At 35.9% G+C, this 27396-nt stretch overlaps 4 protein-coding genes and 1 long non-coding RNA gene across 18 annotated transcripts; 3 read left to right on the forward strand and 2 right to left on the reverse strand.

Moving 5' to 3' along the window:
- Nucleotides 1–4427: 4427 nt before the first annotated feature.
- On the reverse strand, nucleotides 4428–14577 carry LOC104721999 (myosin-14). Of its 7 annotated transcripts, none has more exons than XR_015571917.1 (40): nucleotides 14457–14577; nucleotides 14130–14265; nucleotides 13553–13678; nucleotides 13290–13433; nucleotides 13058–13203; nucleotides 12795–12951; nucleotides 12635–12693; nucleotides 12343–12502; nucleotides 11907–12056; nucleotides 11688–11824; nucleotides 11439–11585; nucleotides 11223–11324; nucleotides 10903–10960; nucleotides 10713–10814; nucleotides 10589–10626; nucleotides 10375–10501; nucleotides 10105–10275; nucleotides 9892–10023; nucleotides 9701–9810; nucleotides 9560–9620; nucleotides 9277–9454; nucleotides 8986–9191; nucleotides 8708–8827; nucleotides 8361–8459; nucleotides 8003–8215; nucleotides 7755–7894; nucleotides 7558–7657; nucleotides 7438–7482; nucleotides 7278–7355; nucleotides 7014–7184; nucleotides 6685–6837; nucleotides 6397–6597; nucleotides 6171–6299; nucleotides 6012–6098; nucleotides 5830–5929; nucleotides 5675–5731; nucleotides 5489–5545; nucleotides 5301–5381; nucleotides 5111–5193; nucleotides 4428–5006 (listed from the first exon to the last, which is right to left on the reverse strand). XR_015571917.1 is itself a non-coding variant. In XM_087474229.1 (40 exons), exons 2-40 carry the CDS (start codon nucleotides 14130–14132, stop codon nucleotides 4895–4897), a joined length of 4524 nt encoding a protein of 1507 aa, XP_087330355.1. In that variant the 5' UTR covers nucleotides 14133–14265; nucleotides 14457–14577; the 3' UTR covers nucleotides 4428–4894. The 7 variants fall into 7 exon arrangements, 5 of the variants coding, with proteins under 5 accessions (XP_087330355.1, XP_087330358.1, XP_087330356.1 ...); XM_087474229.1 differs by having other exon boundaries at nucleotides 6012–6082; XM_087474232.1 differs by having other exon boundaries at nucleotides 6012–6082; nucleotides 10193–10275; nucleotides 14457–14560.
- Nucleotides 14578–15760: 1183 nt separating this feature from the next.
- On the reverse strand, nucleotides 15761–18964 carry LOC104722000 (uncharacterized). Of its 7 annotated transcripts, none has more exons than XR_015572057.1 (13): nucleotides 18630–18964; nucleotides 18494–18563; nucleotides 18305–18394; nucleotides 18139–18216; nucleotides 17946–18020; nucleotides 17815–17867; nucleotides 17439–17589; nucleotides 17059–17174; nucleotides 16855–16981; nucleotides 16655–16752; nucleotides 16433–16571; nucleotides 16286–16338; nucleotides 15761–15949 (listed from the first exon to the last, which is right to left on the reverse strand). XR_015572057.1 is itself a non-coding variant. In XM_010440096.3 (13 exons), exons 1-13 carry the CDS (start codon nucleotides 18779–18781, stop codon nucleotides 15866–15868), a joined length of 1275 nt encoding a protein of 424 aa, XP_010438398.1. In that variant the 5' UTR covers nucleotides 18782–18936; the 3' UTR covers nucleotides 15761–15865. The 7 variants fall into 7 exon arrangements, 4 of the variants coding, with proteins under 4 accessions (XP_010438398.1, XP_010438396.1, XP_010438397.1 ...); XR_015572056.1 differs by having other exon boundaries at nucleotides 16655–16755; nucleotides 18494–18554; nucleotides 18630–18889; XR_015572054.1 differs by having other exon boundaries at nucleotides 16655–16755; nucleotides 18630–18887.
- Nucleotides 18965–19870: 906 nt separating this feature from the next.
- Nucleotides 19871–21046, forward strand: LOC147933673 (uncharacterized). The gene is made up of 2 exons (XR_015571093.1): nucleotides 19871–20577; nucleotides 20667–21046. It is a non-coding gene; the product is annotated as an uncharacterized LOC147933673 (long non-coding RNA).
- Nucleotides 21047–21672: 626 nt separating this feature from the next.
- On the forward strand, nucleotides 21673–24097 carry LOC147933674 (meiotic nuclear division protein 1 homolog). 2 transcript variants are annotated; one of them, XM_087474237.1, is made up of 10 exons: nucleotides 21673–21806; nucleotides 22400–22480; nucleotides 22603–22719; nucleotides 22845–22883; nucleotides 22982–23089; nucleotides 23171–23233; nucleotides 23317–23368; nucleotides 23522–23566; nucleotides 23664–23743; nucleotides 23822–24097. In XM_087474237.1, the coding sequence occupies exons 1-10, from the start codon at nucleotides 21804–21806 to the stop codon at nucleotides 23924–23926; spliced, it is 693 nt and encodes a 230-aa protein (XP_087330363.1). In that variant the 5' UTR covers nucleotides 21673–21803; the 3' UTR covers nucleotides 23927–24097. The 2 variants fall into 2 exon arrangements, with proteins under 2 accessions (XP_087330363.1, XP_087330364.1); XM_087474238.1 differs by lacking the exon at nucleotides 21673–21806 and adding an exon at nucleotides 22122–22242 and having other exon boundaries at nucleotides 23822–24095.
- Nucleotides 24098–24426: 329 nt separating this feature from the next.
- Nucleotides 24427–27381, forward strand: LOC104722002 (putative LRR receptor-like serine/threonine-protein kinase At4g29180). The gene is made up of 7 exons (XM_087474239.1): nucleotides 24427–24837; nucleotides 25094–26043; nucleotides 26135–26277; nucleotides 26369–26437; nucleotides 26512–26583; nucleotides 26673–26753; nucleotides 26847–27381. Exons 2-3 carry the CDS (start codon nucleotides 25476–25478, stop codon nucleotides 26173–26175), a joined length of 609 nt encoding a protein of 202 aa, XP_087330365.1. The 5' UTR covers nucleotides 24427–24837; nucleotides 25094–25475; the 3' UTR covers nucleotides 26176–26277; nucleotides 26369–26437; nucleotides 26512–26583; nucleotides 26673–26753; nucleotides 26847–27381.
- The last annotated feature ends 15 nt before the right edge of the window (nucleotides 27382–27396 follow it).

Raw genomic sequence — 27396 nt, forward strand, 5'->3', positions numbered from 1 at the left:
ATGTATAAACGTAATTGTTGTGCCAGAAAAGAAGTGGAAACACGAACACATTAATTGACACAAAAAAAAAAAAAAATTGTTGTGTAAGGCAAAATGAGTTCCGAAACTACAAACATTATCGTATGGGGCATCATCGTATTCATCATCGTCATGTTGAGTTTTGTATCGTGGCGCATTAGCTTCATATTACGAAAGAATTACACTTGCGGTTGTTGTGGTAATGATTAGGTGAGTTAATGTTTTCTTCGTTTTTTTTAGGGTTCCGAACTTAACATAGTTACGTGACGACATACAAACTAATGCATTTGAAGATACAATCACTCGATTTCGTTCCCTTTTTCGTTTGTGTTTCAGTGGTCAAATAGGAATAATGGTTTTGAATACACAAAATGAGAGTCGGGCAAGGGACGAGGCTATGTATCAAGCTTTTTGTAAATTTTCTAAAAACTTCAAGTTTTAATGAATATTCTTCACATATTTATAAAAAAAAAAAAAAAAAAAAAAAAAAAAAAAAAAAAAAAAGAGAGTCGGGCAACCAACTAAAATTTGGTGTAATTAAAGATTTCGTTAATAACAATTTTATTATGTTGAAATTATTAGTGCGTAAGATTTATTGCTATAATTACTGATTCTATATTGTAAAATTTATAATTACTGATTCTATATTGTAAAAGTGTTAAGTGCATGCGTGCATGACCGCACAAGGCACGTACGAGTTTTCTAAATTCTAATTACCTCTGTGAACTTACTACTGGTTATAGTGCTAATTATCTATATGCAGTCAAATTCTGAGTACTTTATTTTAATGAAACTATCGGATCCGAGATGTCCAAAGCCTGAAGACTAATTATCGATGATAATCTATATGGTATTTAAACTAGGGTAAGTTTTGGACTGAGATTTGTACTGCCACATATCAGAAGTCCATTATATACTACAATTGGATGCCAATGAGAAGGTATATATAAAGAAAAATACTCTAAAATAGCATTAAAACAAGTTTTATGGATAATTATAATACACATTACATAAATTTTCAAAAATAGCACTATTTAACACTTTAAAATTAATTTTTAGAATCTTTTTTTAGGTTTAGATTCTCAATTTCACATTTAAGGTATATTTTTGGGGGATAGAGTTTAGTATTTTGAATTTAAGATTTAATTTTAAAAGATTAACTGATGCTAATTTTGGAATTTTTAGAGATATTGTGCTAAGTTTGGAAAAAAATATATTTTAGTGCTATTTTTGAGAATCTCCAATATATGTTTATAATAAATCTGGTAACGTGTTTAAAAATAGACAATGATACATAGTAAAACAAGAGATAAATCTGGTAATCTGCAAGTATAATATTAATCTTAAATTAAAAAATAATCTAATAACAAGTAGAAAATCTGGAAACTTAGCATATTAATACTTTTTATTGTTAAAGATTTTAATAAATCCGTCACACGTATGTGGGTAATTTGTGACTGTTTTGTAACTTTCGTCAAGGTAGGTAGTCCCAGTTTGCTACTATATTTATGTGATTTTAAAAGCTTAAGCCAAATATAATCAGTTTATAATGTTTACAAACACTCCAATTACAAGACTAAATAATTTCAATCAATTTAATGGGTAAGAAATTCCAAAACTTGACTTAACAAATGCGTCTCCGTTTTTCTCCAATTCTGTTTCCAGAGGTGTTTTCTTTAGTTTTTCAAAAAACAAAGTTAATTCCCTTTTCCCAATCTTCGTAAGTACTAAATTAGTACTTAGCTCAATTTGTGTAAAGTTTCCTGTTTCCTGTTTTTTTTTTTTTTTTTTTTTTTTTTTTTTTTTTTTTTTTTGTAAACGCGTTTTGAATATGCCATTCTTATGTTGAGAGCAAAACACTTTAAAAACCCAATTAATAAGGCCTCAACCCTAAGTATCTATATATTTAAAGTGTTACATACCAAACCCTAGATAAACCCGTCGTATCTAGATCGTCAATCGTCTCCGGCGAAAACAATGGTTCTCGGATGGGTAGTCTCAAGCTACACCGCGGTGGCTGAAGCGATCATGGCTCTCTTCTCGTCTGGTGGCGAAAACTCTGGCTCTCGAAATATCATGTGGGAAGAGCTTATCAAGAAAACTGAAATTCAGTTAGCTTCCAAGGTACAGAAGTGGGAAGAGAAGATGGAGACAATATTTCAGATGTGGGAAAAGCAGATCGAGACAATATTTCAGATGTGGGAAGAGCAGATCGAGAGATGTGAAAAGATTTGAGCTTCCGTGAGCTGTCTGAAGGAGCAACTTAAATTCATCTCAGTCGATGATGTAAGGAACATATCGTATTACTCTTCTCGTAGGCCTTAATTATATCACAAGGACTAGAAAGTTTTTAGTAGGGAGTATAACTATTTAATTAGTCCCGAACTGTTTTATTCACATGTAGATTGGGGTTTTGTTACGACCTAGCTCAATTTTAATTTCTTCTATGGGTTCGTGTACTAGTTAGTTGTTGTTCTGATTACACCAAATTTTTTTTTTTTTGTTTACGTGATTCAGATTACCTTGTGAACTGTTTAATGATCATTAAGTCTAAATCTTGCAGTTGAGGGAACTGAAAATTGAGATAGCTTCTAGGGGACCGACGTTGGAAGAAGCCTTGATCGAGTGTGAGAAGAATCTAGATTCCATCGATGAGAAACTTAAATTGATTTCAGAACGTAAATCGATCTCAGTCCTTGATATAATGAAGATGTTCGATGATATAATTAAGGACTACAATACCGTATTTCCGGGAAGCTACGGAAGAACATTTGCAAACAAGATGGCTCCTGTCGCTCAGAGGTTGGAAGAGAAGGTCGCTTCCATGGAACGGATGTTGGAAAAGGATATTACATTAATACGACTAGAAGTAAGTTTTAGTGGGAGTATATAACAATTTAATTAGTCCCGATCTGTTTATTCACATGTAGTAAGTAGATTGGGGTTTTGTTACGACTTATTTCTATTTGGATTTAGCTAGCTCAGTTTTTCTTCTATGGGTTCGTGTACTAGTTATAGTTGTAGTAGTTCTGATTTCACCAAAAATTATCTTAAAATTAACCGTACGTGATTCTTGTTTGTGAGATTACCTCGTCAACTGTTTTATAAGTTTAAATCTTGCAGGTCAGGGAACAAAATCCGACGGCCAGGAGACTGATAACGATAATAAGAGAAGACCACCAAGTACGTGATTCTTGTTTTGAGACTACCTCCTCATCAATGCCTTTTTCTTTGATATACTTCTACTTAATGCTCACGTCACGTGATATACAATCTTAGAAAAAAAAACAAGTAATCTATTTACAACCATCATATCTTTTTTTTTACTACAAATTAACCACTTCACATATAATCAAATCACTTTTTTTTAAATCTTATATATCTAAAACATTTTTCTGCAACAACATCTGCAGCAACTACGTCAAATTGCAGGCATTCAAGGCGAGACGAGCACTAAAGTTTTTATGTAACTTAAAAGGCTTCGATTGGAAAGAAGAAAAAAAAAAACCCATGTTACTAGTGTTTTGATTTGGTGACAGAGTTGGTTTTTAGTGTTTTATTTTTCCTGACTTCTATATTTAGAACAATGTCTTTTATAGTTTTTATTTAATCTACACTGAGTGATGATCGTTGGTTTTGTTTAATTTAATAACACATGCATCAATCGATAGTCCAATCAATAGTCCGTTTACATTTTTAACCATTAGAATGTTATCTAGTTTTTTTTTTTTTTTACAACAAAAGATTAACTTATATAAACTAATGGGATGTAAAACTGTTTACATATAAAACGAAGATATAGAGATAAAAGAGAAAGAAGTAAACTCTTCCCTGTCAATCTTGAGAAGACACCAACTTCCCAAGTTTGAGCAGTTTGAAAAAAAAGTCAATTTTAGTAGTTATGAACGATCATTCACCGCATAGTCCAAATGAAAGTTTCTACTTCAGCATGTAAGGGGAGAGACTTCGCCGAAAATTGCTGCTTCCATATTCCGATGTCATATAGTTTCGTGCGATGAACGTTGTTAGTCACTAGCATAATAGTTATCGGCATGATTTTGTATACCAACGAAATAATAACATTTTTCAATAAAACAAAATTAATAACAAGTGATCCTTTCATGAAAGTATACAAGTAATAATTTCCAATCAAAATAAAAGGAGTTGTTATTATTTTTTTTTCAAACAAGATTTTTTTAGCACATCTTTGCAAGGGACGTAGGGCCATTGAACATTGCGCATGAACATAGATATATATACTTAGAAAAGTTGGTTGAATCGCTGAGGCCTTCTAAGCTCAGTGGTAGATCGCGTGGCTTTGATTTAATGATATCGTATACGTAGTTGTAGTTCTGATTACACCAAATTATTTTAAAGTAAACCGTGCATGATTCTTGTTTATGATCAGATTAAAGAAATGTGCCGATATCTTGAAAGCATACAAGTAATCAATTTACAACAATACAAACCACTTCAGGCCACTAGAGTTGTTTATTATATATCTTTGCTATAACAACTGATGCACTTCACCAGATCTATAAAATTCACCAAAAATTAAAACTAAAGTTGAACCAAAACGAAGAAAGAAGAGAAACTACACAAGAAGAACAAAACAATAGAGTTCCATGTCTCTTCTCTCTTCCTCCCACACAAAATAATATAATAGACCTTAAGGAACTTCTGGGATGATCAGAGACGATGAGTAAAAAAAGAAACGATATGGAGAATCAATCAATCTATGTCTCGCCATAACGGTGACGAATGAAAAAAGAATATGGGAATCTCCGGCACATGTTGTTTTTCTTCTTCATCATGCTTACACTGGTGTGATCTTGAAGGGAGAAGTACACCTGCAGCTTCTTTTGGTATTTCACCGTTATAGTAAGAAACTGAAAGCTGGGTTTTCTCCAAGTTCTTCAGCTGGTTTCATTTCCGCAAAATCCTTCTCTTGCATTGAACTCGATAGATCATCAGCCGAGAAAGGAATGCTGAGCAGGCCAAAAAAAAAAAAAAAGGAAAATTGGTCTTGATCCTAAGAAGTTTAACAAAACGTCTAAATAGAGTTTGGATTTAGGGTTATTTTGTTACGTACCTAGAATCTTCGTCTAACAAGAAGGCGTTACTGTCAGCGTTGTTTGATTCTTCTGTCATAAGCACTTTCATGCTTGATATCACCTGTTCATGAACATGAATTTAGTAGAGCTGACCAGAGCAAAAGCATAAGAAGAACAGATTGGGCAGGAGAAAGAGAGAGAGAGAGCTATTTCTGTCGAGAAACTTACATCTTGGGATACACTTCTTGTGTTGTAGCTGTCATCCCAGTACAGTGTACATATTCTGTAAAGTTGCTGGACACTAAGGATCTGCAAAAATTGAACACAACGTTCAAATTTAGAATTTATATTCTATGCATGCGCATAGTATCTGTCTATTATCGAGTAAAAAGGGTCAAGCCGATGGAAGGACTCACAGGGCATAGATCATGTGCAATGTCATCGTATGAGATTCTGTACTTCTGATGGATGACCTGTTGGTAATTGCCAATTCAAAGGACAATCATGAGAGGTGCACAAACCTATTACCACCAAAATGTTGGAAACGTGGAAAATAGAATAGATGATTTTTCTTATAATCAGACAAGTGTAAAAGAACATACCAAGAATCCAACAGCTTGCCTGATATGTTTAAGTTCATCCCAAGATGAGCCAGCATACTGCAATTAATGAGGACAGGTATAATGAGCCAAATTGTGCTACACATAAATCAATCAACAAATTCACAAAAGTAGAAAGGAGATTCACTAGGGAATACATCTTCTTTTGTTTCGGCGCACCATTCCTCTAGCAATGCTAGACCAGATTTTACAAATTCTCCGTTGCTAAATGTACAACATTCTCGTCGCAAAAGAAGGCTACAGAGAAGAATGAACCCGTTATAATAATGCCTTATATAGACATGCCTAGTTAATGATAGACAATAAACCAATCTATTACCTGTTAAATAATTGGACATTGATGAATGAGAATGTCTGAGTAAATATATTTTGGATAAGAACAGGAGGAACCTGAAAGTGGAAAAAACTATCAAGAATTTCAGACATTAAAGAGAAAGAAAACGTAACTGGAGAAGACGAGTTTTATTGGTTTCCATACAAAATTCTCCTTCAATGTGCTTAGAATTGCGTTCAAGCCTTCATTAATCCCCTTCCAGTGGTCTAGGGGAGAATCCTTGCCCATTGACTTTGCAGATCGTAACGAACGTCCTGTTGATGTCCGCGGTGCCTAAAGAGGTCCATTCATATCAGACAACCACATATGTATATAGAAGAAAAAGAAGACTAATAGTAATAAAGGTATAGAGAACAATGATTTAGCCAACCTGGATGCAAAGGGAAAGCAAACTTTGCAACTCATTTTTCAGGTTATCCCGAATCATTCCAAATATCTTTTCTACGTAAGCTGTAAGCTGCTGTTTGAAAAGCAAAGCTGGATCCTTGGCCACAACAGGGCGAATCACTGCAGCCGCTGCAGCTGCTGCTGCTGCAGAAGTCTCGGCAGAGGAAGGCGCTGAACGGAAACCCTGATATTTTAGAAAATAATGTTTCAGAAAAGTTTATTAATTTTGGAACAAAACTTCATTAACATACAAAAACGAAGGCATATATACCATGGCCATTCTTCCAAACAAGGAGGTTGAAACAGGTGGTTTTTGCTGTGGAGTGGCGCCAGTCGCACCGGGTTTGAGACTTTGTTGGATCATGAACAACAAGGTTGAAGTATTGGACAACCAATAAGCCAAATGATCGTTGTCATCTTCATCCTAAAAGTAATGATCGTAAAAATCTCAGATGTGATTATTATATATAATCTACGTTTCAAAGGTAAGAAACACCAGAGTACCCTGTTTCAAATAAATTGATGATAAAAGAAGAGCAAAATACCCCATCCTTGTGTAATAATGTCTTAATTAGAAAGTCTTGACATGTAATTTAGTACCTCAATAGCAGAACCAATCATTTGAACAAGACGATCAAACACACTAGTCCTTTCAGCTTCAAAGGATTTCCAATGAAGAAGACATTTGTATATCGTAAATGCCGCTACAGGCTTCCCCTGGTTGAATCCAATATTATTTACTACGCAGTTGATAAGAGCATCAACATTCTCCTATAGCACGAAAAATCTCGCTCTTCAGTAAAAAAGGCACATCTGACAGATGAGAATTAAAGACAGAATGGAGTAATTCAACTAAAAACATACACGTTGACGATCCAAATGATATTTCCGACTTCTTGCATCAGATTCTTGGGTTCTTGCCAGTGTTTCAATCTCAGATCCCTGCAGAGATGTCTTTTAAAGACATACAAACAGATTGAACATAATTTAGGGCAAACGAGATAAAAGGCAAGACACGACTTACATTGAGCAGACTTTCTTTGCTACTAAAATGACCATTTTGTGAGGCCTGCAAAGAGGAGAGTAATACTTTTAATTATCAATGATTGTGAAGCCACCCAAGTATGTGTCTGCTCAGATATACCTTAACCGGAGTCGGAGGGAGATGTGCAGATGTCTGGATGAGGGATTTCTGCCTCAATATTTTGTTCTCAGATTCCACATCCAATATTTTTTCTTGAAGTCTGCAAATGAACATGTGTAAAATATGCTTAATGTTGATTGAGTGCCAAAGGGATCTTGGTGAATTCAATAAGATACCAAAAGATGTATAGTGAGTACTCGTGCACAGTAGTTTTCAAATTAACAATAATAGTTTCAGCCTCTAGAGCCTGCTTTAGCCTCTCCTCGCTTAGTTTGCTTGTCTCCTCGAATTTTTTCTCTGTTTCATCAATCTTCAGGTCTAGTGAACTTACCAGGGACTGAAACAAAATGAGAAATAAAGGAAATGTGAAGCCTTACCTTGAGATATTTCACAGCTTTGACATCCTTAATAGACGCAAAGAACTAAAACAAGGCTAAATTCCTACCTTGAGCTTTTCATTTTCACTAGTTAGCTTCTCCACTAGCTCTGTGTCAACTACAGGAACCTCCTGCAACACAGGTACAATTTCTGCCGTATTTTTAGCAGCTTCCAGTTCCTGTAAGAGCTTGACTTTGGTTTCCTTGAATTTAAGTTGCAAATCATCAAAAGCTGATCGTAGTTTTGCATTTTCTTGTGTTTTACTTTCTTCCATGTCCGTCTGAATCGTTAAAGCCACAAAATAGATGACGGATATGTTATTGTTAAGTATCTGAATCCAGTTATTCCAGAGAAGGGCTTTGGAATGAAAATACTACGATGATAAAAGGTACGCCAAAAGATATGAAAAGTGCTTTATTATTTACCCTCATGCGTTTCTCTAGCTGCAGTCTCCATGTGAGTTCTTCTACTTGCTTCTCAAGCTTATTCTTGGCCGCTTGAAGGGCTCCCGTTTCCTTTGCAGCCTGCACGAAAAATGAAGGCATCGTTATTGCAATTATTCATATTTTGGGAAAAGCTAACATCTTCTGCCTAAAATTCGCAGAGCTAGCTCAATTATAAAACCTCACCTAATCCATTATGTAAGCTCATATATATCCATTATATCAGCTCAACTTAAAACAAACATTACCTGAAGTGTTGCAATTGCTATAGTCTATGCAGAATGAGTTGATACAAAAAAAAGGAGGAGGATACACAATAGAAAGCTCACCGTCTTAAGCCTACGCAGTTCTTGACGGGCTAACCTTGCTCTCCATGCACTTTGTGTTGTAATTGTTGCTTTCTTTAGCCTCTGGTAGTGCAACTTAGCCAGGAATTTGCGGTAGTGGCTCTGTTGTTATATACGAAGAGAACAAACTCAAAGTCATGAACTTCAAACGAAGTTGGGAAGAAGAAGGAAAGCCCATAACACATCTAGTAGATGAACGAAAAAGAACGAAAATAAAAATGTAGCCATTCACAATCTTCCACCAGAAACGTGTACAAGACCTGAATCATAATTGCCGCCTTCTTTTGCCTTTCGAACCGTAGCTCGTCACGGGAAGCCATACCGCGAATTCCTGACTGAATGGAAACAGCAGAAAAATATATTTCTTCGTAAGACTTCCTAGCAAGGTACATCCGTATGTCTCTCTGAATCTTCAAAACAGCATCCTCTCTGCGCAATCCCTCAAAGATATGTCGAGAAAGATGACCTATAAATCACAGAAAATAAAGCAGAGAATGAATAAATAGAAAAATTTAGTAAATCGGATATTATTCTTTAAACTTTAAAAGTACCTCTGCACACAGCCTGCATATTTATTGCAGCCTTGCGTAGCATCGTAAAACTTTTGCGGGACAAGTAGGCGCGGAATTTTCTCTGGATACTGCTGGCTGCTGTGCCTAAGACCTCATTCCTCCGAGCATCTAAGTCAGCCATCTGTCCTGCCCTGAGGAAAACCTTCGTCTTACCAATCTGAAAGAGCATCACAAAAGAAGAATCAGTCAGACGCTCTTCATCAGAATTTTAAAGCTCAGCCACATTGCAAAGTATTTAGACTATGGTGCTTCAAAAACGTACCTGGTATCCTTGGAGTGCAACTTTTTCAAGAAGTTTCTTGCAGGCAGCTACATCATCAGAACTAGAACGCAGGCCAACCAAAAGTTAGAACGTTTTGAATAGCTACTTAGTTTCCAAACTTTATATTGAAGAGAGAGGAACCTCTTGTCCAAAACTTCAGGTGCAAGGATGCTAAATCTGTCTAGGAACTCTTCAAATCTTTTTCTTGTAGGAAATCCAGCACAGCTAATCCTGATTGCCTCCATCACACCCTGAAAGATATTCATATTCAGAATTTAAAAATTGCACGTAGAAGCACGTTTATCAGAGAAAACAAAGTACGGAAATCTCACCCCACATCGTAGCTGTTGCAAAACATTTTGGTTCTCAAAGATCAAAGGCTTCAGAACATTATTGGGCTTCACGCAACGAATATAGTGAGGCTCAGTAGTACTCAGGGTTTCAAGCAATGTCACCAATTGTTGCTGCATAAGTAAGAAACAAGATTCATTAGTCATGAGATCAAATAAACAATAATTCGCTTAAAACTACCTCATTTACTGCACCTTAAATCGTGAACCAATCGAAGAGAACTTCGATTTTTTGTTAGCATCTTCCGCAAGAAGAGGAAAGAGACATGCAACAAATGCGCACCTCGAAGCATTTAGCAGAGCCTGGTGCTCGGCAACAACATAATCTTTGTTCTTTTCCAGGAACTGTTCGGTCTGATAAGTGACCTGAAAATATGATGTACTACTTATTAGGGCATGAAACACTAGTTTTTTGGGCATTAACGCATTGTACATATTTAAACATCAAAGCAAGTGTATACTCACATCACCAGCATAGTGGCAAATTGTGAAGTCAGTACGAGCTAATTTTGGCTTACTGAAGTGCTTGTGATCTTTGAACGTTTGATACATCTTTTCAGCAAATGTTTCATGCGTTGATCTTGGGAACATGCTGCAAGATACAGGTACGAAATTTAGATATTAAAGGAGAAAGAGAAAACACGTGTAGAACAATATCAATTCAAGTTCTTAGCCATACCAAGCTTCATCCAGGAGAGCAATGATACCACCAGGTTTCTGAGCATGACAAAATAATGATGAATACTGTATTATAAATAATACTAAGTAAGATGTAGCAGATATAACGTAATGAAACTAGCAACCTTTTCAATAAGGTCCAAAATATCTTGATTATCTACAAACTCGATGTAACTCCAATCAATTTCTTCTTTATTATATTCATCTTGTTCCATTTTGAAGACGTGCTGCCAGGAAAAAGAAAACGTGGATCACTATTAGAGAAAATGCGGGCTGAAAAACAGCAATCTGAATATGTACAAACCTCAGACAAACCTGATTAAAATGTTGCTGAAGTTTCTCATTGGTCAAATTGATGCAAAATTGCTCAAAACTGCAAAGTGCATGCAAAATCCATTTGATATACAGTATTCACTTCTCTTTCGTGTCATAATATATATGTACGAAAGGAGAGAATTAAAAACTACCCTTTCCATAGCTTACTAAAATTAAAAATCCATAGAAAATCAATAAACAAAACAACAGGACTATCATGTGAAAGTGCAGCGACTTATTTTTCTATCACGCTAAGTTCCAAAGTATTTCTCTAAACTGGTTCCATTCCCTTATCAAACAAAAGCATACCGCTTAAGCACCTGTTTGTCTTGAAACTCTCAAACCCATATATATCCAGCACTCCAATCAAATACTTTGAATCAGGATCTTGTCCAATTGAATTATTGATCTTGTTCACAATCCTGAAAGACAAATAGAGCAAGTTAAGAAAGTGTAATTAAACTAAGTTTGCAAATATGCAAAGAAAGAGAAGCATCCAGTAACCCAAATTCTGAATGTGTTAAAACTAGACATACCAATCAAACAATCTTGAGTACACAGTCTTTGCCAATGCATCTCTGCTGAGTGCCGCAGATTCTGGATCCAGACATTTCGTAATGGTTTCACCACGTGTCATAATTACACGTTTACAAAGAGAATCTTCCAGTGCCTGCTCATCACACCTGACGAAAACCAAAGAAATGACTTCTTTATTCAATGTTCAATGAACAGTCTCAGGAAGGGTTTCCCATATTAAAGTCACACATAATCAATTAGTTACTCACATGAAAAGCTCAGCTGCAGTCTTCAGATGGTAGTTGGATGTCTCATCTTTCAGGGCTGACGAGTCTGCTTCTTTCCCTTTTCCAAATTCAACGTTACCTAGATGAAGAATAGCAGCCACAACTCGAAATATTGCTTCCTGACATAAAATTATATCAAAAGACACTCATACATATGTCGATAGCATAATTTTTACCAAGGGAATGACAAAAAAATACTACCTGCTCCTCTGAATTTATTCCAACAACATCCATTGCCTTTCTAGTTTCACGATACTCCTTCGCATCATCCATTCTCTCCAACTCAATGCATTGAGATTGATTCAGGTAATGAAATTTTCTTGGATCCGCCAATTTCCATTTTTTAATGTCCTGATTAAATAATAGAAGGACAATGAGAAAACATCAGGCAAGCATTTCGACGACACCTCCTTCATGAAGACTGCACAATTCTAATGATGCTTCTAACATAATTTTGATCAACGTGAACCAGCAAATCCAAGCAATTGAGTTATTTACTAAAGAATATTAACATAGTTGGGAGTACAGAGCAAATTCTGATCCATAGCTATTTCAAATACCAGATCAGATTCCGACGTTCCCAAAATGAGAAGAAATGCTTGGAAGAACTTTATAAGGAGAGAGAACCCATATGTACCTCAGGTGGTGCAGCACAAAGCATGTAAAAACAGTGATAGTTCCTCTCAGGATCTGAGACTTGACAAACCCGCGATCTCTCTAACAAATAAGTCCTGATAGCAGCTCCTGATATTCTTCCCCTTTGATCGAACTGAATCTCCACAAATTTACCAAATCGACTGCAACATATAATGATTTATAAACATGAATCAATAAGGGTATAAGGATATTCAACACAAAAGAGAAAGAAAAAAAAAGTACATAAGCACACACACATGCATATGCATAGGTATATTAGATACTATATAAACCTTGAATTGTTATTCCTGACAGTCTTGGCATTTCCAAATGCTTCTAGGACAGGGTTAGACTGCATACAAAGAAAACATCAACATATCTCAGAATGATTTTCAATTCTACTTCACGAAAACAATCCATAAGGTCTATACTAAAAGATATGCTATGGATAACCTCCAAAACTTTATTTTCGACAGTCCTTCCTTCGGAAACAGCTCGACCTCCCATGTCCGCCAGATATTGCATAAGCAATTTAGTAGTCTCAGTTTTCCCTGCGCCACTTTCACCACTTACCAAGATTGATTGACTAATGCCCTGATTTTTCATTTGTCTACCCCCCCCCCCCCAATGTAAACAAGCGAAAGAATGTCAAACAGGAGAGAACCAGAACCAAAAGAAGAGAACTTTTTTTTTTTCCAAAAGTACATGGCAGGCACCTGTAAGCTGCATCTGCAACTGCAAACGGGTGAGGGCTCAGTTCACCAAAGCCTGCACCTTTATATTGTTGCATCATATGGTTGTTGTAAAGATGCGGTAGTCTTCTAAAAGGGTTTACAGCAATCAGAATATTCCCTGTGTAAGTCTGGAAGAATATACATATACATATCAGCGCAAATTCCTAACAAAGTGAAAGACAAATTATTGCCACCTTCAAATAGGAATACTCACATATATTTCGTTGATATCAAATCTTGATTTCATATTTTGGAGGACTCCTGGTTCATGTAAATATGCTAGCCTTGTCATATCATCCACTCCAGAAGCTGGAGCTTCAATATCTTTTGGGTATGCATTTGAAACTTTAATAGCCACCTGGAAAAAATGTAAAGAAGTAGCTTGCTTAAAATAAACATAATCCTCACCAACAAAAAAAAAATCGAAACTTGAGAAGTTGATGCATATTTTTAATGATTCGAAGAGGTGAAACATACCGTCCTCCCTGAGGTACATAGGACCTTAATATCATTTCCTTTAACTTCGATAACTTCACCGTCTATCCATGCCACCTCTGGATCTTCAACCCAAACGGAAGAGCCAACATTAACTGTAGTACAAGCCTGCAAAACCAAAAGTTCAGTTACATCTCTATCTTCCCAACTCTATTTTAAGTAACAGACCATATTGCAATAGAAAAAAAAAAAAAAAAAACAAATCAAAATCATATAACCCGAGAGAGAGCATCTAATGAGGGAAAAAAAACGAAACTCAGAACATTGAAACACCAAATCAAAAGATTCAGATGATATTTCAAATTGAAACGTGAGCTTCATATCTCAACAACTCTAGTAAACCAGTCCTGACACATTAAAATCCTGGTCAATGATAGAATCAATGAAAAGTCTTTACCATCCCTGATTTATCGGATTTTCACCTAAGAAGTCTACATATCACAAAAGACCAATCTGTGCATGATGAAACCAAAGATAACGAAGAACACTAGAATCGCCATAGAATCAAAGACAACTCCGAAATAGAATCATGAACGGAAAGAAAGAGAAATTACAATACCATTTTCTTAACCGGAGATTTAAAACCGATCAGAAACTACTCAGCTTGGTGTTGGATCTAAAAACGCATGAGATTCCTCCGATCGTCCACAAACGCAAATGTCAGTATGTAACTTACGGCAAGGAGGAGACAAACTCTGCAACTCCAAAACCCCCAGATTATATTATATCATTCAGCAGGATAATACAAATACCCACACACACACACACACACAAAAAAAAAAATGCGATTGAATCTAATGGAAGTGTATCATAAGCTCGAAAACCTTCAAGCGAACAAATAATTCAAATTGGGTCGAGAAGAAGAAATCCTAATAATCAAAAGCACCTCTTTTTTGTATAGACGCTTTCGTCGTTGTTGTTTTTTTTTTTTTTTTTGTCCTTTGTCTCTTTCTTTTCCGATATATCAGAGCATTAGTCATAAAGTCTTTGAGCTTTTTACTTAGCTTATTAAGGTAAAGTCTTTTCCGAGAGAGTAATTAAGGTAAGTAAGCGTTAATTTACCATTCAATTCATAAGCTTCCCTTAATGACTCTTTTCTCTTTTTTCATTAATTCTTAGATTAAAAATAAGTTAATTTCTTTAAACTCGGACTAAATCTCCTAGATACTATTATTAACTTTTTTAAAGATATTTTTACCATTAAAAACGTCTACCATGTCTAATTATAATTGAACTTGTTATGAAAACACGGTCTCTTATAATCTCATAATGAATCTTTCAACCACTGTCTGTCATAATCAATTTTACTTGTAACGGGACATTTTCGGATGATATAGCATCGTACAAATTATAATTAAGGATATTCAACAAGTGGATAGTAAACAATGTCATCTTTGATCTTGTTGCCCGATATACAAAACACAACGTAATAATCTTGTTTCATGACCAGATCCATAATCCATCCATGATATATATATTTTTCTTCCTAGCTAATATAATACACTTTGCGTGGATTGCTGATAGATTGGAGAAAAAAACAAAAGTTACGTGCAAGACTGCTTCGTATCCTTTACTTCCAGGGGGATGCATGGAAACGAAGAAGTGGTACTTGGTAGAGTTAATGTCACTTGTCTAAAACGCAAGAGGGACCTTGGAGGAATCTCAATTTTGGTAATTATTTTTGTTTTCACTCAAACAACTTCCAAATATACATGATTGTAAGTGAATTGCGAATGGACTGTTACCACTTCTTTTGGACATAACGTTTGGTTCTTTTACAGTTCACACGGCCGATCATCTCGCCGTCACTAAGCTTGTGATAGACACGGCAATAGGCTCCACATTATCGGCCAATGAGAAGGAGCGTGTGGACTCAACAATTATGTTTATGTTTATGAATTGGTCTTTTTAGTGTTTAAAACATATGCAAGTGGGAAGAGCAAGTGACGACACACGTAGAAAATGGCGCGTGGGCGTGGCAATCCACCGTTGACTTGGAGCAGTCGTCGGGCATGTAGCACTCGGTGCAATCCTAGCCGTTGATAAAATAAACGCATTCACGGACGCGATTAAGGTTGAAGCGGTCACATTGCTCGCATTTAGTAGTTTAGATTAGAATAACACCACTTCGTATATGTTTCGTTTTTGATAATTGGACACATTAAAGTCAAACCTAACCAGAATATATTATTTGACACCAAGTCCTTTTTTATTTATTTCATCCAATAGAACATTTAGAATAAGTGGGCGTTGGAGTAAAGTGACTCAGAAGTTGACATAGGAACACAGATAGTGTCAAACCAGAAAGGGTACAAGTCTAGGATCTGTAAGGTGAGGAAGACCAGTGCGAGCTCCCAAAGCTCGGCAGCTGCAACCAGCCTGCAAATAACCAAATACAAAGCAACCGTTACGAAGATCGGAATGGAAATGTTATGTGCTCCATTTGGAAAAAAACGGGTTTTGGACTGAAGGTGATGGTTCGATGAGGCTGGAAAAAAACATTGGAAACAAGGACCATTTATATGAGTCTCAAACTAATGGCAACCAGGGAATGCACATGGCCGCTCAAAACTTCGAGTTTAGTCTGGGATTTGCCTTAGGACTAGGAAGTTCTGCTTTCCAAAACATTCCAAGATTCACATTATCTAATGTAACGTTGAAGTTTCATATGCATTGGTTTAAACAAAACAGAGAGGTTCAGTTTTGGAGAGTTACCACTTGAGCAGCGAATGGTAACATTTTCTCTGGGGGCATGCCAGCGCATATGGCTACAAAACAAGGAAACAAGTAGAGGTCGGTCAGTTTTGGGTTTTGAGTTTTTTTTTCTGAGGGAGTGTACAGGAATCTTTGCAAATCTTTTACCATATAGAACGGCTCCTATGAATGCATCACCAGCACCGGTGGTGTCAAGAAGCTCTTCTGGAGGAATTTTCTCTGCTGTTCCGAGAAACAATCGTCCACTCACTGTTCCTATCCCGTCGGCCTTCAAATTTGTTGTCTCCTGCATGAAAAATGTGTGGATGGTTGGATTGTCTTCATATGGGTGAGAGACGTTCTTAAGGAGCTATAACTTTTAGTAGTTACCGATGAAACGCAGGTTGGAAATGTTGTGGTTGAGTCTTTTCTATGTGTCAGTGTCTCCACCAAGCTCTCGATATCCGTCTCCTGAGATTGTAATACATCTGCTGAACTCGACAAAGCCAATGGATGTTCATGACCCAGGGAAAAGAAGCATGCAAGACGTTTTGATTTCTAGTGAGTGACATAAGTCTCAAGTTTTGTACCTTTTGACGCTCTTTCAAGCATTAAGCATCCTTCTTCACCTAATGTCACGATCACAAATTTCAGTTTTGGCAATCTCAACAACATGGAAATGAGTGCACCAGGAGTTGAAGAGGCCTCTGTCCATACCTGCACGATGCGAGTAACTAAGAACGTTTACTGAGAAAATATGCCGGAAAACAAAGAATAAACCGAGACTAACTTGCCTGAGGGAATTTTGCTGTGCAGACAACGTAATCGGCGAATTGCAAGAGATCATCTAATCCATCTCTTTTCTTCTCTGCATCAACTAGAATAGGTATCTTCTTGCGACCTGCCTGCTCTGGATAAAAGCAACAAGCACAGGCGAAAATGAACATGTAGGTTGTGTGGCATATTATGTATTTGTAGACAAAAATGAATTAAAAGAGATAATCTTGTGAAATCCTCAAACATCATAAACTTAATGAAGACTAATCTTACATACATACAAATGAATTTACTATTTGCATGACTAATAAACCCTTGTTTTGGTGTGCTTGGGGGAAATCAAGAAACATGTGAAGCCTAATAACTCATTCGAAAGGGTAAAGAGATGCATGCTTACCTCTTTTGCAATCACCAAGGCTGTTTCGTGTAATCTTACATCAAAGTATACAATGCTTGCTCTTTCTAGAGCTGATAGCATGCTAGATTGAGAAAGGTCAGCTGGTAACATCGGTGGGTCTCCTGGCGTATGAATACAAGTACGGGTTTTCCTGAAAAACATAACCATTGAAGAAGATCTAATGATATATGCAAACAAATCAATTCCAAGCCATAACGAGTACCATTTCATTATATAGCTATCAGTTTAAATTTTGCTTGAATACTTAACTAATAGATTTGACACAAAGAAGCCAACATCACTCCTATGTAAATTATTACGAAATAAAAGAGGTCCTCAAATTCACAACCAACATTAGGGAAAAAGAATCACTCACGTTTGTTTGTCAACAATGACATAAGTAAATGGCGAATTGCCCTCTTTAGAGACCTGCCACAAGACTATCATGATTAGGAAATTGTAGACAAGATTGCAAACTTTAAGAGTAAAAAGATTGAGCATTATTACCACAAGAAAAGAAGTATCCACACCATCAGCTTCCAGCTCTTCCAGCATACCTTTGCCTTGAGAGTCATTCGCTACCTAAAGATGTATTCCGTTACCAATCAATTAGCATCAATACACTAATGCCCTCTACTCGATTGTTGAATCTATTCATGCCAAAATCTATCGATTCAAAAAAGGAGAGAAGTCAACGGACCTTACTAATCAGTCTCGAAGTCAAACCCAAACGAGCTGCACAGGTTAACGCGTTTGCAGCATTACCCCCTCCTTGCACCTAACCACATTATCAAATCTCTAAACCATAAAATCACTTCCAAAACAGAAGACCATTGGGAGGGGAGAGGGGAGAAGACTTTACTTACCTTCAAGCTAGTGGTTCGGATCTTATCGTCAGGTTGAGGATAAGAATCAACCGTCGCTAAGAAATCCACAGCGATGCCACCACAACCAAGCTGCCAAAAAATCACACGAACAACGACCATTCAGTTCTCCTATAATCACGATTCAAGTCAAAAACCCAATCACGAGAGTCGAGGCTTATAAGAACTCACGACGATAGCATTATCTGGCGGGGAAGGAACAGAATCGATGGGGGAGGAAGAAGAAGACATTCTAATAGACCTGAAACTGAATTAATCAGAAACGAGAGAGTATACACAACAATTGATTCTCGGCAACAAGAGTGACCTCGTGAATTGACGGGAGACCCGAAGAGAGATGGCGGAGGAGGAGAAGAGAGGAAGAGGTGGGAGACGAGCGAAGCAGAGCGTTCCTGAGAAACACAGAGAGGTTGAGTGAGGTGCCATGTGTGTGTTAGGTGGCAGTCCCAGGTGGCTCATGGCTGGTATATTTAGATGATCGCTGTTTCTAAATTCGGGCTGACCCGCCGGTTTGATTGGTTGAAGCAAACTTTTTCGCTGAAGTAGAAGGTTTTGAAAAAAAAAAAAAAAACTTCCGTATTAGGAAAGCATTTGATTTAACTGTAAAATTTTCCAATTAATGAGTTCCATTATTTCGTATCCACTTTATAACATGTTGAATCATATTGTAGTATAAAATATCTATGTCTAGCAATATACAGTAAAATTTTGATAAATTAATATTCTATAAATTAATAAACATTCTAAATTAATAAATTTTGTTGGTTTTGGACTAGTGTTAAAATAACAAAATTTGATAAGATAATATTTTTTTTGAAATATCCTATAAAATATGGTCCCAATAATATCATAACTTAATAATCATAAATATATATTATATATATATATATACTGATATAATAATATATGCTTTAAAATTTTGAATTTTCTCCTATAACTCATATCTATAAAATAATTATTATGTTATATTTTCAAACTATAATGATATAATTTATTCTATAACATGTCATATAAATAGTTTCAATTTTTTGATATGCATCATTTTTAGTTTGATAGTTATATAGGATATTAAAATACGACAATTGATATTATTATTCATAAATTTGAATTTATATATGTCATGTGTATAAGTGAATTTGTCTTTATTATTTATAATTTATTGTCAGTCATGTTTTCTAGATATTAAAATTCATTTCCAAAACCATAAAATTTATAACATCCGAAAGTTTAATCTTATTTTCCTAAAATTCTCTCTATTCACAATTTTTAAGAATTTAAATAATTTAAAAATATATCTATAAATTAATAATTATTAATTTACACAATAAATAATAAATATTAATTTATAGATATATTAATATCATTATAAATTAATAAAATGTCATGGTCCTAACATTATTAATTTATAGAGATTTTACTATATATCATTTTGATGTTTGTAACAAATCAAAATTGTTAAATTTGGATTTTATATTTACGTTTGTTTTTTTAAAGGAGTATCTCTTTTGAATTTTGATGATGTTATGTGTGTGACATGTTGGTTCTGAATGGTAACAAGTTGAATAGTTGTGATAATGGAGTTAATGCCATGGTAGTAATGGTACTTACGTTGATTACGTCAATACTATTAATGCAAAAACGATTGGCTTTTTGTAAAACTACAAAAAAGCAACATGTTTAATGCTAATTAGCATTAGTTTCATGACTAATGCTAGTAGTATCGTTACCGCACATCAACATTTGAACATGTTATTAATGATGGATATATGACTCTTCGAATCGGAGTTTAGAATCACCTACCTCACAAGGTAACGAATGTTACCTACCATTTTGATACCGTTGAGTTTAGATCATTTTGGGTTTGGTTAGGTTACTTGCTGGTAAATTTAGAATAATGTCTTTCATTTTAGAACAGATCTTAATTAGGATATATACAATTTCTTGATTGATTATTCTGTAACATTTTTAGCCATTAGAATGTCATATAGTTTTCTGGGTAATTTTTGTGCTGAATGCTAAGAACCAAATAATAGTGACTAACATATTATCAGCATAATTTTGTATCTTTTAACTATTTAACGCATATTATTTAGTTGCCTACATTATATTACCTAGCTAATATATAATAAGTTCTTTTAACTACTTATTTTCTTTGCTACCGTTTGAGGAATTGACGGTTTTAACGGGGGAAAAAGCTTGATCAGACACATTCGGACTTGGACGACTTGAGAATTGTTGTTGCTACACAAAGCGATGTATTGTCTTTTTCTCTTAACACTGTGCTTTTTTCTTTTATCACTGTGATAAACTCATTTATTTTGAACTGTGGATGAAAACTATGTAGGTTAAGGAAGTAATGACAGTGGTAAAAGCAGGCAGAGAAGAAGCAGCAATCTTTGCATGTGATAACCGATGGATGATTATGGTCTTTCTTTATGCAGCTGGAGCAGCCTTACCAGAGGGAACAATCATACTAGAGGTGGAAGGGGAAGAAGCTTATGTTGTAGGACTTCAATTAACGTTACCAGACGTGGCATACCAGAGAAAAAGCATCATCTGCCGAAGACTTTTCCAAGACACAAAGTGAGGGATGCCGAACAACAACTCGGAATGTATTATATTCACAACTCGGAATGCTCAAAATTATTGAATTATATAAAGAATTTAATTAAAAACTTGTATTATATTTATATATTAATATTAAGTACTTAAGACGCATTCTTTTAATATAATATATTCGTAATTACTGTCTTGAAATAGATAGGTTGAAAATACATTTTAGAATAAAAAAGAGAAACTGTCTAATAATTGTATCTACATTAATCCATATCCATTATATTCTAATTTCACTCTATTAAAAACATATTAAAAAAAATTCCTGATTAAATTAATAAGGTCAAAGGATTTCGATTTTTTCTTATTTTAATAAAATGCCGAACAACAATAACATCCCACTTATCTTTTTTGAATTTTGTGTATTATATTCACAACTCGAAATTTATTACTTTTTTACTCTGGTTAAATAATCTACTGAGTTGTCTAGAGGTCGATGGTTCGAGGGACGACGCTTGGGAGAGAACCATATAAAATGTTCTGGTCCCTGACCTGAAGAGATGTACGGGTCTAGGTCCGGAACCTCTTAGTAATTCAAAAAAAAATAATAATAATAATCTACTGAGTTAGTAATAACTAATAAGTTACTTGCTTTACTTACTCCTCTCTTCTTCACTCGGCCTTATAAGATGTACGTTGACTTCGTTATTATAAGAGGCCATGCCGTTTTGGTATCTTATAATTCAACTCCGTGTCGTTTTTATGCAATTCAAATTAACTGAAAAAGTAAATGAAACAGAAAGCGGGGGATTTTAAGTTTTCAAGTCTTCTTCAACAATTTTCATTTCGAAATTTCTGAGAGGGAGAGAGAGAGAGTGAAGAGAGAGAGTGAGAGAGAGAGGGGTAGCATCAGGAGCAAGAGAACACGATGGTAATATACTCTGGACGATTGATCTCGTACTCTCTCTACTTGTGATTGATTTTGTTTCGCAAAATAAACCTCTGTGATTCGTGAATCGTTCTGGGGAAGATCGATCGAGTGATCCTTCGAATTTTTTTAAATCCATAGTTATCGTGAACTGATGATCTTCTTAGCTTGTGTTTCTTCGGCTTACAAGATAATTTTTGATGTTTCGATTCGACCTTTTTGTTTGAATGTTTTGCTACCTTCGATGTGTTCTTCGCGAAACTTCATATAAACTTTTCCCTAGTTTAAATCCGTAGCTCTGTTTCTTTCTTCGGGTAGCTTAATTACAGATTTATTTGAGGAATTTTCACAAACACTTGGTCTGCATGACGCGAATCGATAGGTTTCTCGGATTTGCGTTTATATAGCAGCCATTTTTCGCATTCTCAGCTCGAAATCAGTGGGTTTAGACTGTTTGGATTTTGAAAATTTCGACCTATAAAGCACTTTGCGGTCTCGATTTTTGTCTTTCAAACTCTTGAGAGATTTTGAAATTTTTCTTAAAATAGTTTCTCCTATCAACTGAATCGTTGCTTTCTATTGTTGATGATATTCAGTCAAAGAAACGAGGGCTTTCGTTGGAGGAGAAGCGGGAGAAGATGCTTCAGATATTCTATGAGTCTCAAGACTTCTTCCTGGTGAGCACTTTCTTAAAGTTTTTTTTTTACTACTTGATGTTTACTTAGCATTAGCATTGAACTAATGGAGGAGTTGAGATACCAGCACTTATGGATCTCTCTACTTTTGTTAATATTTTCAGCTTAAGGAACTTGAGAAGATGGGGCCGAAGAGGGGTGTAATTAGTCCGTCAGTGAAGGATGTTATCCAGAGTTTGGTGGATGATGATCTTGTTGCCAAGGACAAGATTGGAATTTCTGTGAGTTAGCTTGTGTTCTTATGTTGGGATCCTTTCACATCTTATTTCATTTTGTTTCCGTGTATAGTAGTCTTTGTTGCTGTTATATGTCGTTTGACAGTTTTCATAATTATGCACACATGAAGATCTACTTTTGGAGCCTTCCTAGCTGTGCTGGCAACCAAGTGAGCCACCGTTCTCATCCTGATATAACATCATAATGATTCTTATTAAAATGAGTGTCGCGATGTTTGTTGATTCTGATCTCATTCTGAATGAACAGCTTAGGAGTGTTCGCCAGAAGCTTGAAACTGATCTCCAGGGTAGTAATAAAAGGCTAGCAGAACTTGTTGATCAGTGTGACGCCCTAAAGAAGGGAAGGGAGGAAACCGTAAGTAATTTTGGTATTGCAGAATTAATGATTGGATAACCTTGCATACTCTTTTCACCATAACTGCTGTTCTTGCTTCAGGAGGAACGAACAGAGGCCTTGACGCAACTTAAAGATATTGAAAGGAAACACAAAGAGCTGAAGGTCAGATTACATTTGGCCATCGGTTTGCATAGAGGTGTTTAACATTCTTAGCAAGTTGCTTACGGTTTCTTCTTCTTATGCAGAACGAGATGGTACAATTTGCTGACAACGATCCAGCTACCTTGGAGGCAAAGAGTAAGTTCTGCATAATATGTTACTTTTGTTTGCTGTAAAATGTCCTAAGTCCTAAAATTTTTCCGTTTTCCTGGTCTTCGTGGAGCAGAAACAAGAACCAGTCTTGTGCTTTACTAGCAACAAACAACCTAAATGTTCTTCTTATTTTGACAGGGACTGCAATTGAAGTTGCCCACCAATCGGCTAACAGATGGACAGGTTTTTCATTTTCTAAAACTTGGACATACGTTTTCAAGTTTAAGAAGTTCATAATTTTGACCACCACCTAAATTGTAATTTTTAAAATCTTACTCAGATAACATCTTCACATTGCGACAATGGTGTTCTAACAACTTTCCCCAGGCCAAGGAACAGCTGGAACATCTATACACGGAGGTATCTTCAAGATATTTTAACCTCATATATAATCATTTTTAGATTTCACATTTTCTTAATCAGATCTGTAACTTTCAGGCGGGAATCACTGACGACTTTGATTACATAGAGCTATCTTCATTCCCTTTGAGCTCATCCCATGAAGCTAATACTCCAAAGCAGCTAGTAGAAGATGAAGTTTAGTTTTAATACTTTGCAGCATAACAGTTAAAGACACTCTAAAATCAAAATCTTCTGGTTCTTTATCAGTAGTTTTAAAAGGTTGCAACGGTCTATCATTGTTTGTGACCAGATCATCTAAGTCAAAACTCTTTCACCACAGTTTTGTGGTCATATAAGATTTTTAATGTCCTATGCCTTCTGTTTTAATATTTTATAATCTGTGGCATTAAAAATCATAGGCATTAAAAAATCTTATATGACCACAAAACTGTGGTGAAAGAGTTGGTAATCCGGAGTTTTGACTTAGATGATCTGGTCACAAACAATGACAGACCGTTGCAACCTTTTAGGACTACTAATAAAGAACCAGAAGATTTTGATTTTAGCTAGAGTGTCTTTAACTGTTATGCTGCAAAGTATTTAAAACTAAGCTTCATCTTCTACTAGCTGCCTTGCAGTATCAGCTTCATGGGATGAGCTCAAAGGGAATGCAGATAGCTCTATGTAATCAAAGTCGTCAGTAATTCCCGCCTGAAATTACCAATCTGATTAAGTCTCTCTATGTCCTATGCCTTCTGTTTTAATATTTTATTGGAGTCATATATATTATGCTTGTTGTTGACCCACAGGTTATTTCTTAATGGCTGTATTACACAATTTCATATTCTTTATTAGCCGCTTTTTTCAGTCGTGCGCAGCACTTATATTATACAACCTCCAGGCCAGTTTTGGTGCTCCCAGAAAAGGAAATAGGCGTAGACTTTGTACTTTCGGGTAGTTTGTGTTTCTGTGTTATCTTAATCGCAGGTTGTCTGTTTTGACGATGATGAGCTGAGCTTTACAAAAGAAGAACATGGAAGCTCACTCTGTTTTTCTCATCCTTTTTGGCGTCATTGCCACTGCCATTGTAGTTGATGGCCAAGGCCAAGCAGGTTCGTGAGCCTCATTCTTGCTTATTTTCCTCTGTTTTGATTTGAAAATGAACAATTATCAGACCAAAAGACTTTTGAAGTTTTTATAATTTTTTTTGACAAAATGAAGTTTTTTTGGATCATGGGGTTGCATGTCTGTTTATAAGGTTTCAATGCCTAAGGTTCTAAATTTTGAGAAGTTTGGTAGATTAAAAACCTGTCTTGGAATTTTGATAAGAATCTCTCAAACATTCTTTACTTTCTCCTTCTGATCCAGGTTTCATCAGCATAGATTGTGGGGCGCCCCCTAATATAAACTATGTAGACACTGATACTGGTATCAGTTACACCTGGGATGCACCTTTCATAAACGCTGGAGTAAATGTGAACGTCTCTGAAGAATACGGCTGCCATTCCCACTTGCTACTCCTTAACCCATCAGAGCTTCGTTTATGTATGGAAACGACGATGGTAAAAAAGCCTTGCCTGAGTTTGATCTCTAGGTAAAAGTGAATTTCTGGACCCCAGTGAAATTCAGAAATGCTTCTGAGAACGTCGTCAAGGAGATTCTCAGCTTTGCAGAGTCAGATACATTATATATTTGCCTTGTGAACAAGGGTAAAGGAACTCCTTTTATTTCAGCCCTGGAGCTCCGGCCAATGAACAGTTCAATCTATGGTACTGAGTTTGGAAGAAATGTCTCATTGGTACTCTATCGAAGATGGGATACAGGATATTTGAATGGAACAGGACGGTACCAAAAGGATACATATGATGGTATTTGGTCTCCGTACTCTCCAGTCTCTTGGAATTCAACTATGACTACTGGGTATATTGATATTTTTCAGTCTGGTTATCGGCCACCAGATGAAGTTATTAAGACAGCTGCATCACCTAAAAGTGATGATGAGCCATTGGAACTGTCCTGGACATCAGGCGATCCAGATACTCGGTTCTATGCCTACCTTTATTTTGTAGAACTCGAAAATCTCAAGAGGAATGAGAGCAGAAAAATCAAGATATTCTGGAATGAGTCGCCTGTTTCAGGAGCTTTCAACCCCTCTTCTGAGTATTCAATGACAGTGTCTAATTCACGAGCTTTCACTGGTAAAGATCACTGGATTTCTGTTCAGAAGACCGCAGATTCAACGCATCCACCAATACTCAATGCTATTGAGATATTTACAGCACAATCTCTGGATGAATTTTCCACCACAGTTGAAGACGGTATGTTCATCTCTACTACATATATTTCATAAAATCTGAACCTTGATTTTTACCGAAGCTCACAGTTTTCCATTTTCACTTGTTAATGAAGTTCACGCCATAGAAATTAGAAAGTATAAGATCAACGTATAAAGTGAGTAAGGTTTGGAGTGGTGATCCTTGCTCCCCAAGACTATTCCCTTGGGAAAGTATTGGATGCAGCTACAACAATTCTAATTACCAAATCAAGTCCCTGTAAGTCATTCCTTTTAGCCATACAGAACTTTATTTTTCGACTTCCTTCAAGATTGCTTATGCGCTTGTTTCTGTGTTATGCTGCGAGAAGAAATCTTAGCTCAAGCGGGTTACACGGACCAATAGCCTTCGCATTTAGAAATCTCTCTCTTGAGTCATTGTAAGTATAGCAAACCATAAATACACACTTTCCACCATTTTATTCACATTAACTATAAGACATTGTTTTCCCAGGGATTTATCAACCAACAACTTAAGAGGAAACGTACCAAAATTTTTGGCTGATCTACAACATTTGAAGTTCCGGTGAGTTGAGCCACATAGAGACTTTGTTTGAGTCTGTACTTACAGACAATCAACAATGATTTTGTCTCTGACATTTATTTCGGTCGCAGGAATTTGAATGGAAATAACTTGACTGGGTTTATACCGAGAGCTCTTAGAAAACGATCAACAGCTAATGGGCTTGCACTGAGGTACATTTTCTTGTCAAAACCCTGTGAACCATAGCTATCTTGTTAAGATAATCCTACCATTATCTGAAGCTTGTTGATTTCCTCTGTTTCCAGTGTGGATGAACAAAACATTTGTCACTCACGTCCATGTCGGGGCGGGAATAAAATCGTTGTGCCATTAGTTGTATCGGATCCTCATTAGTGATCACTCTCATTGTAGCCGTGGCTATCATATTCATCATGCGAAGGGAAAGAAAAAATAAGTAAGCACAGCTTGGTCTTTTACTTCGATTCAAGTTTCATGAAAGTCAGAATTAATGCTGAAAGTCAGCTTGATCTACAAACTGTTATTCGTCAAGTTGGTAGAAGAGCGAAGAACAGTCACATTTCTACAGCTAATTAATTATCCAACGATGCCATGTTGATTTGAACTTTTGGAGTATTAACTTAAGACTAGCTAGCCAAAATATTCCAGCACAAACTATTTTTATGCCGAATCTCGCTTATATTTCACTAATTACATGACGATCTCTTTTATTATGTGTTAGATAAGCACAAATAAGATATGATAGATATGAATCTATATTGTGTATATCTCTTTCTATGTTGATAGACTCGTGTAATTGCACAAATAAGATATGATAGATATGAATCTATATTGTTT

Source organism: Camelina sativa, chromosome 11 (assembly GCF_030686135.1).
Source record: "Camelina sativa cultivar CO46 ecotype springtype chromosome 11, ASM3068613v1".
Lineage (NCBI taxonomy): Eukaryota > Viridiplantae > Streptophyta > Magnoliopsida > Brassicales > Brassicaceae > Camelina > Camelina sativa.

What these genes read in the sequence shown, in the direction of transcription:
- LOC104721999 (XM_087474229.1), bottom strand. An exon ending in GTTGCAGATGCAGCTTACAG is followed by an intron (nt 12,952 to 13,057) that starts GTGCCTGCCATG and finishes GGGGGGGGGTAG; the next exon opens with ACAAATGAAAAATCAGGGCA. An exon ending in GCGCCGAAACAAAAGAAGAT is followed by an intron (nt 5,732 to 5,829) that starts GTATTCCCTAGT and finishes CATTAATTGCAG; the next exon opens with TATGCTGGCTCATCTTGGGA.
- LOC104722000 (XM_010440094.3), bottom strand. Translation starts at nt 18,781, where the DNA reads ATGAGCCACCTGGGACTGCCACCTAACACACACATGGCACCTCACTCA. An exon ending in GTCTCCCGTCAATTCACGAG is followed by an intron (nt 18,564 to 18,629) that starts GTCACTCTTGTT and finishes ATTCAGTTTCAG; the next exon opens with GTCTATTAGAATGTCTTCTT. An exon ending in CATAGGAGCCGTTCTATATG is followed by an intron (nt 16,339 to 16,432) that starts GTAAAAGATTTG and finishes CTTGTTTTGTAG; the next exon opens with CCATATGCGCTGGCATGCCC.
- LOC147933674 (XM_087474237.1), top strand. An exon ending in CTAGCTGTGCTGGCAACCAA is followed by an intron (nt 22,884 to 22,981) that starts GTGAGCCACCGT and finishes CTGAATGAACAG; the next exon opens with CTTAGGAGTGTTCGCCAGAA. An exon ending in TGGAACATCTATACACGGAG is followed by an intron (nt 23,744 to 23,821) that starts GTATCTTCAAGA and finishes TGTAACTTTCAG; the next exon opens with GCGGGAATCACTGACGACTT.
- LOC104722002 (XM_087474239.1), top strand. Translation starts at nt 25,476, where the DNA reads ATGAACAGTTCAATCTATGGTACTGAGTTTGGAAGAAATGTCTCATTG. An exon ending in TTCCACCACAGTTGAAGACG is followed by an intron (nt 26,044 to 26,134) that starts GTATGTTCATCT and finishes TTGTTAATGAAG; the next exon opens with TTCACGCCATAGAAATTAGA.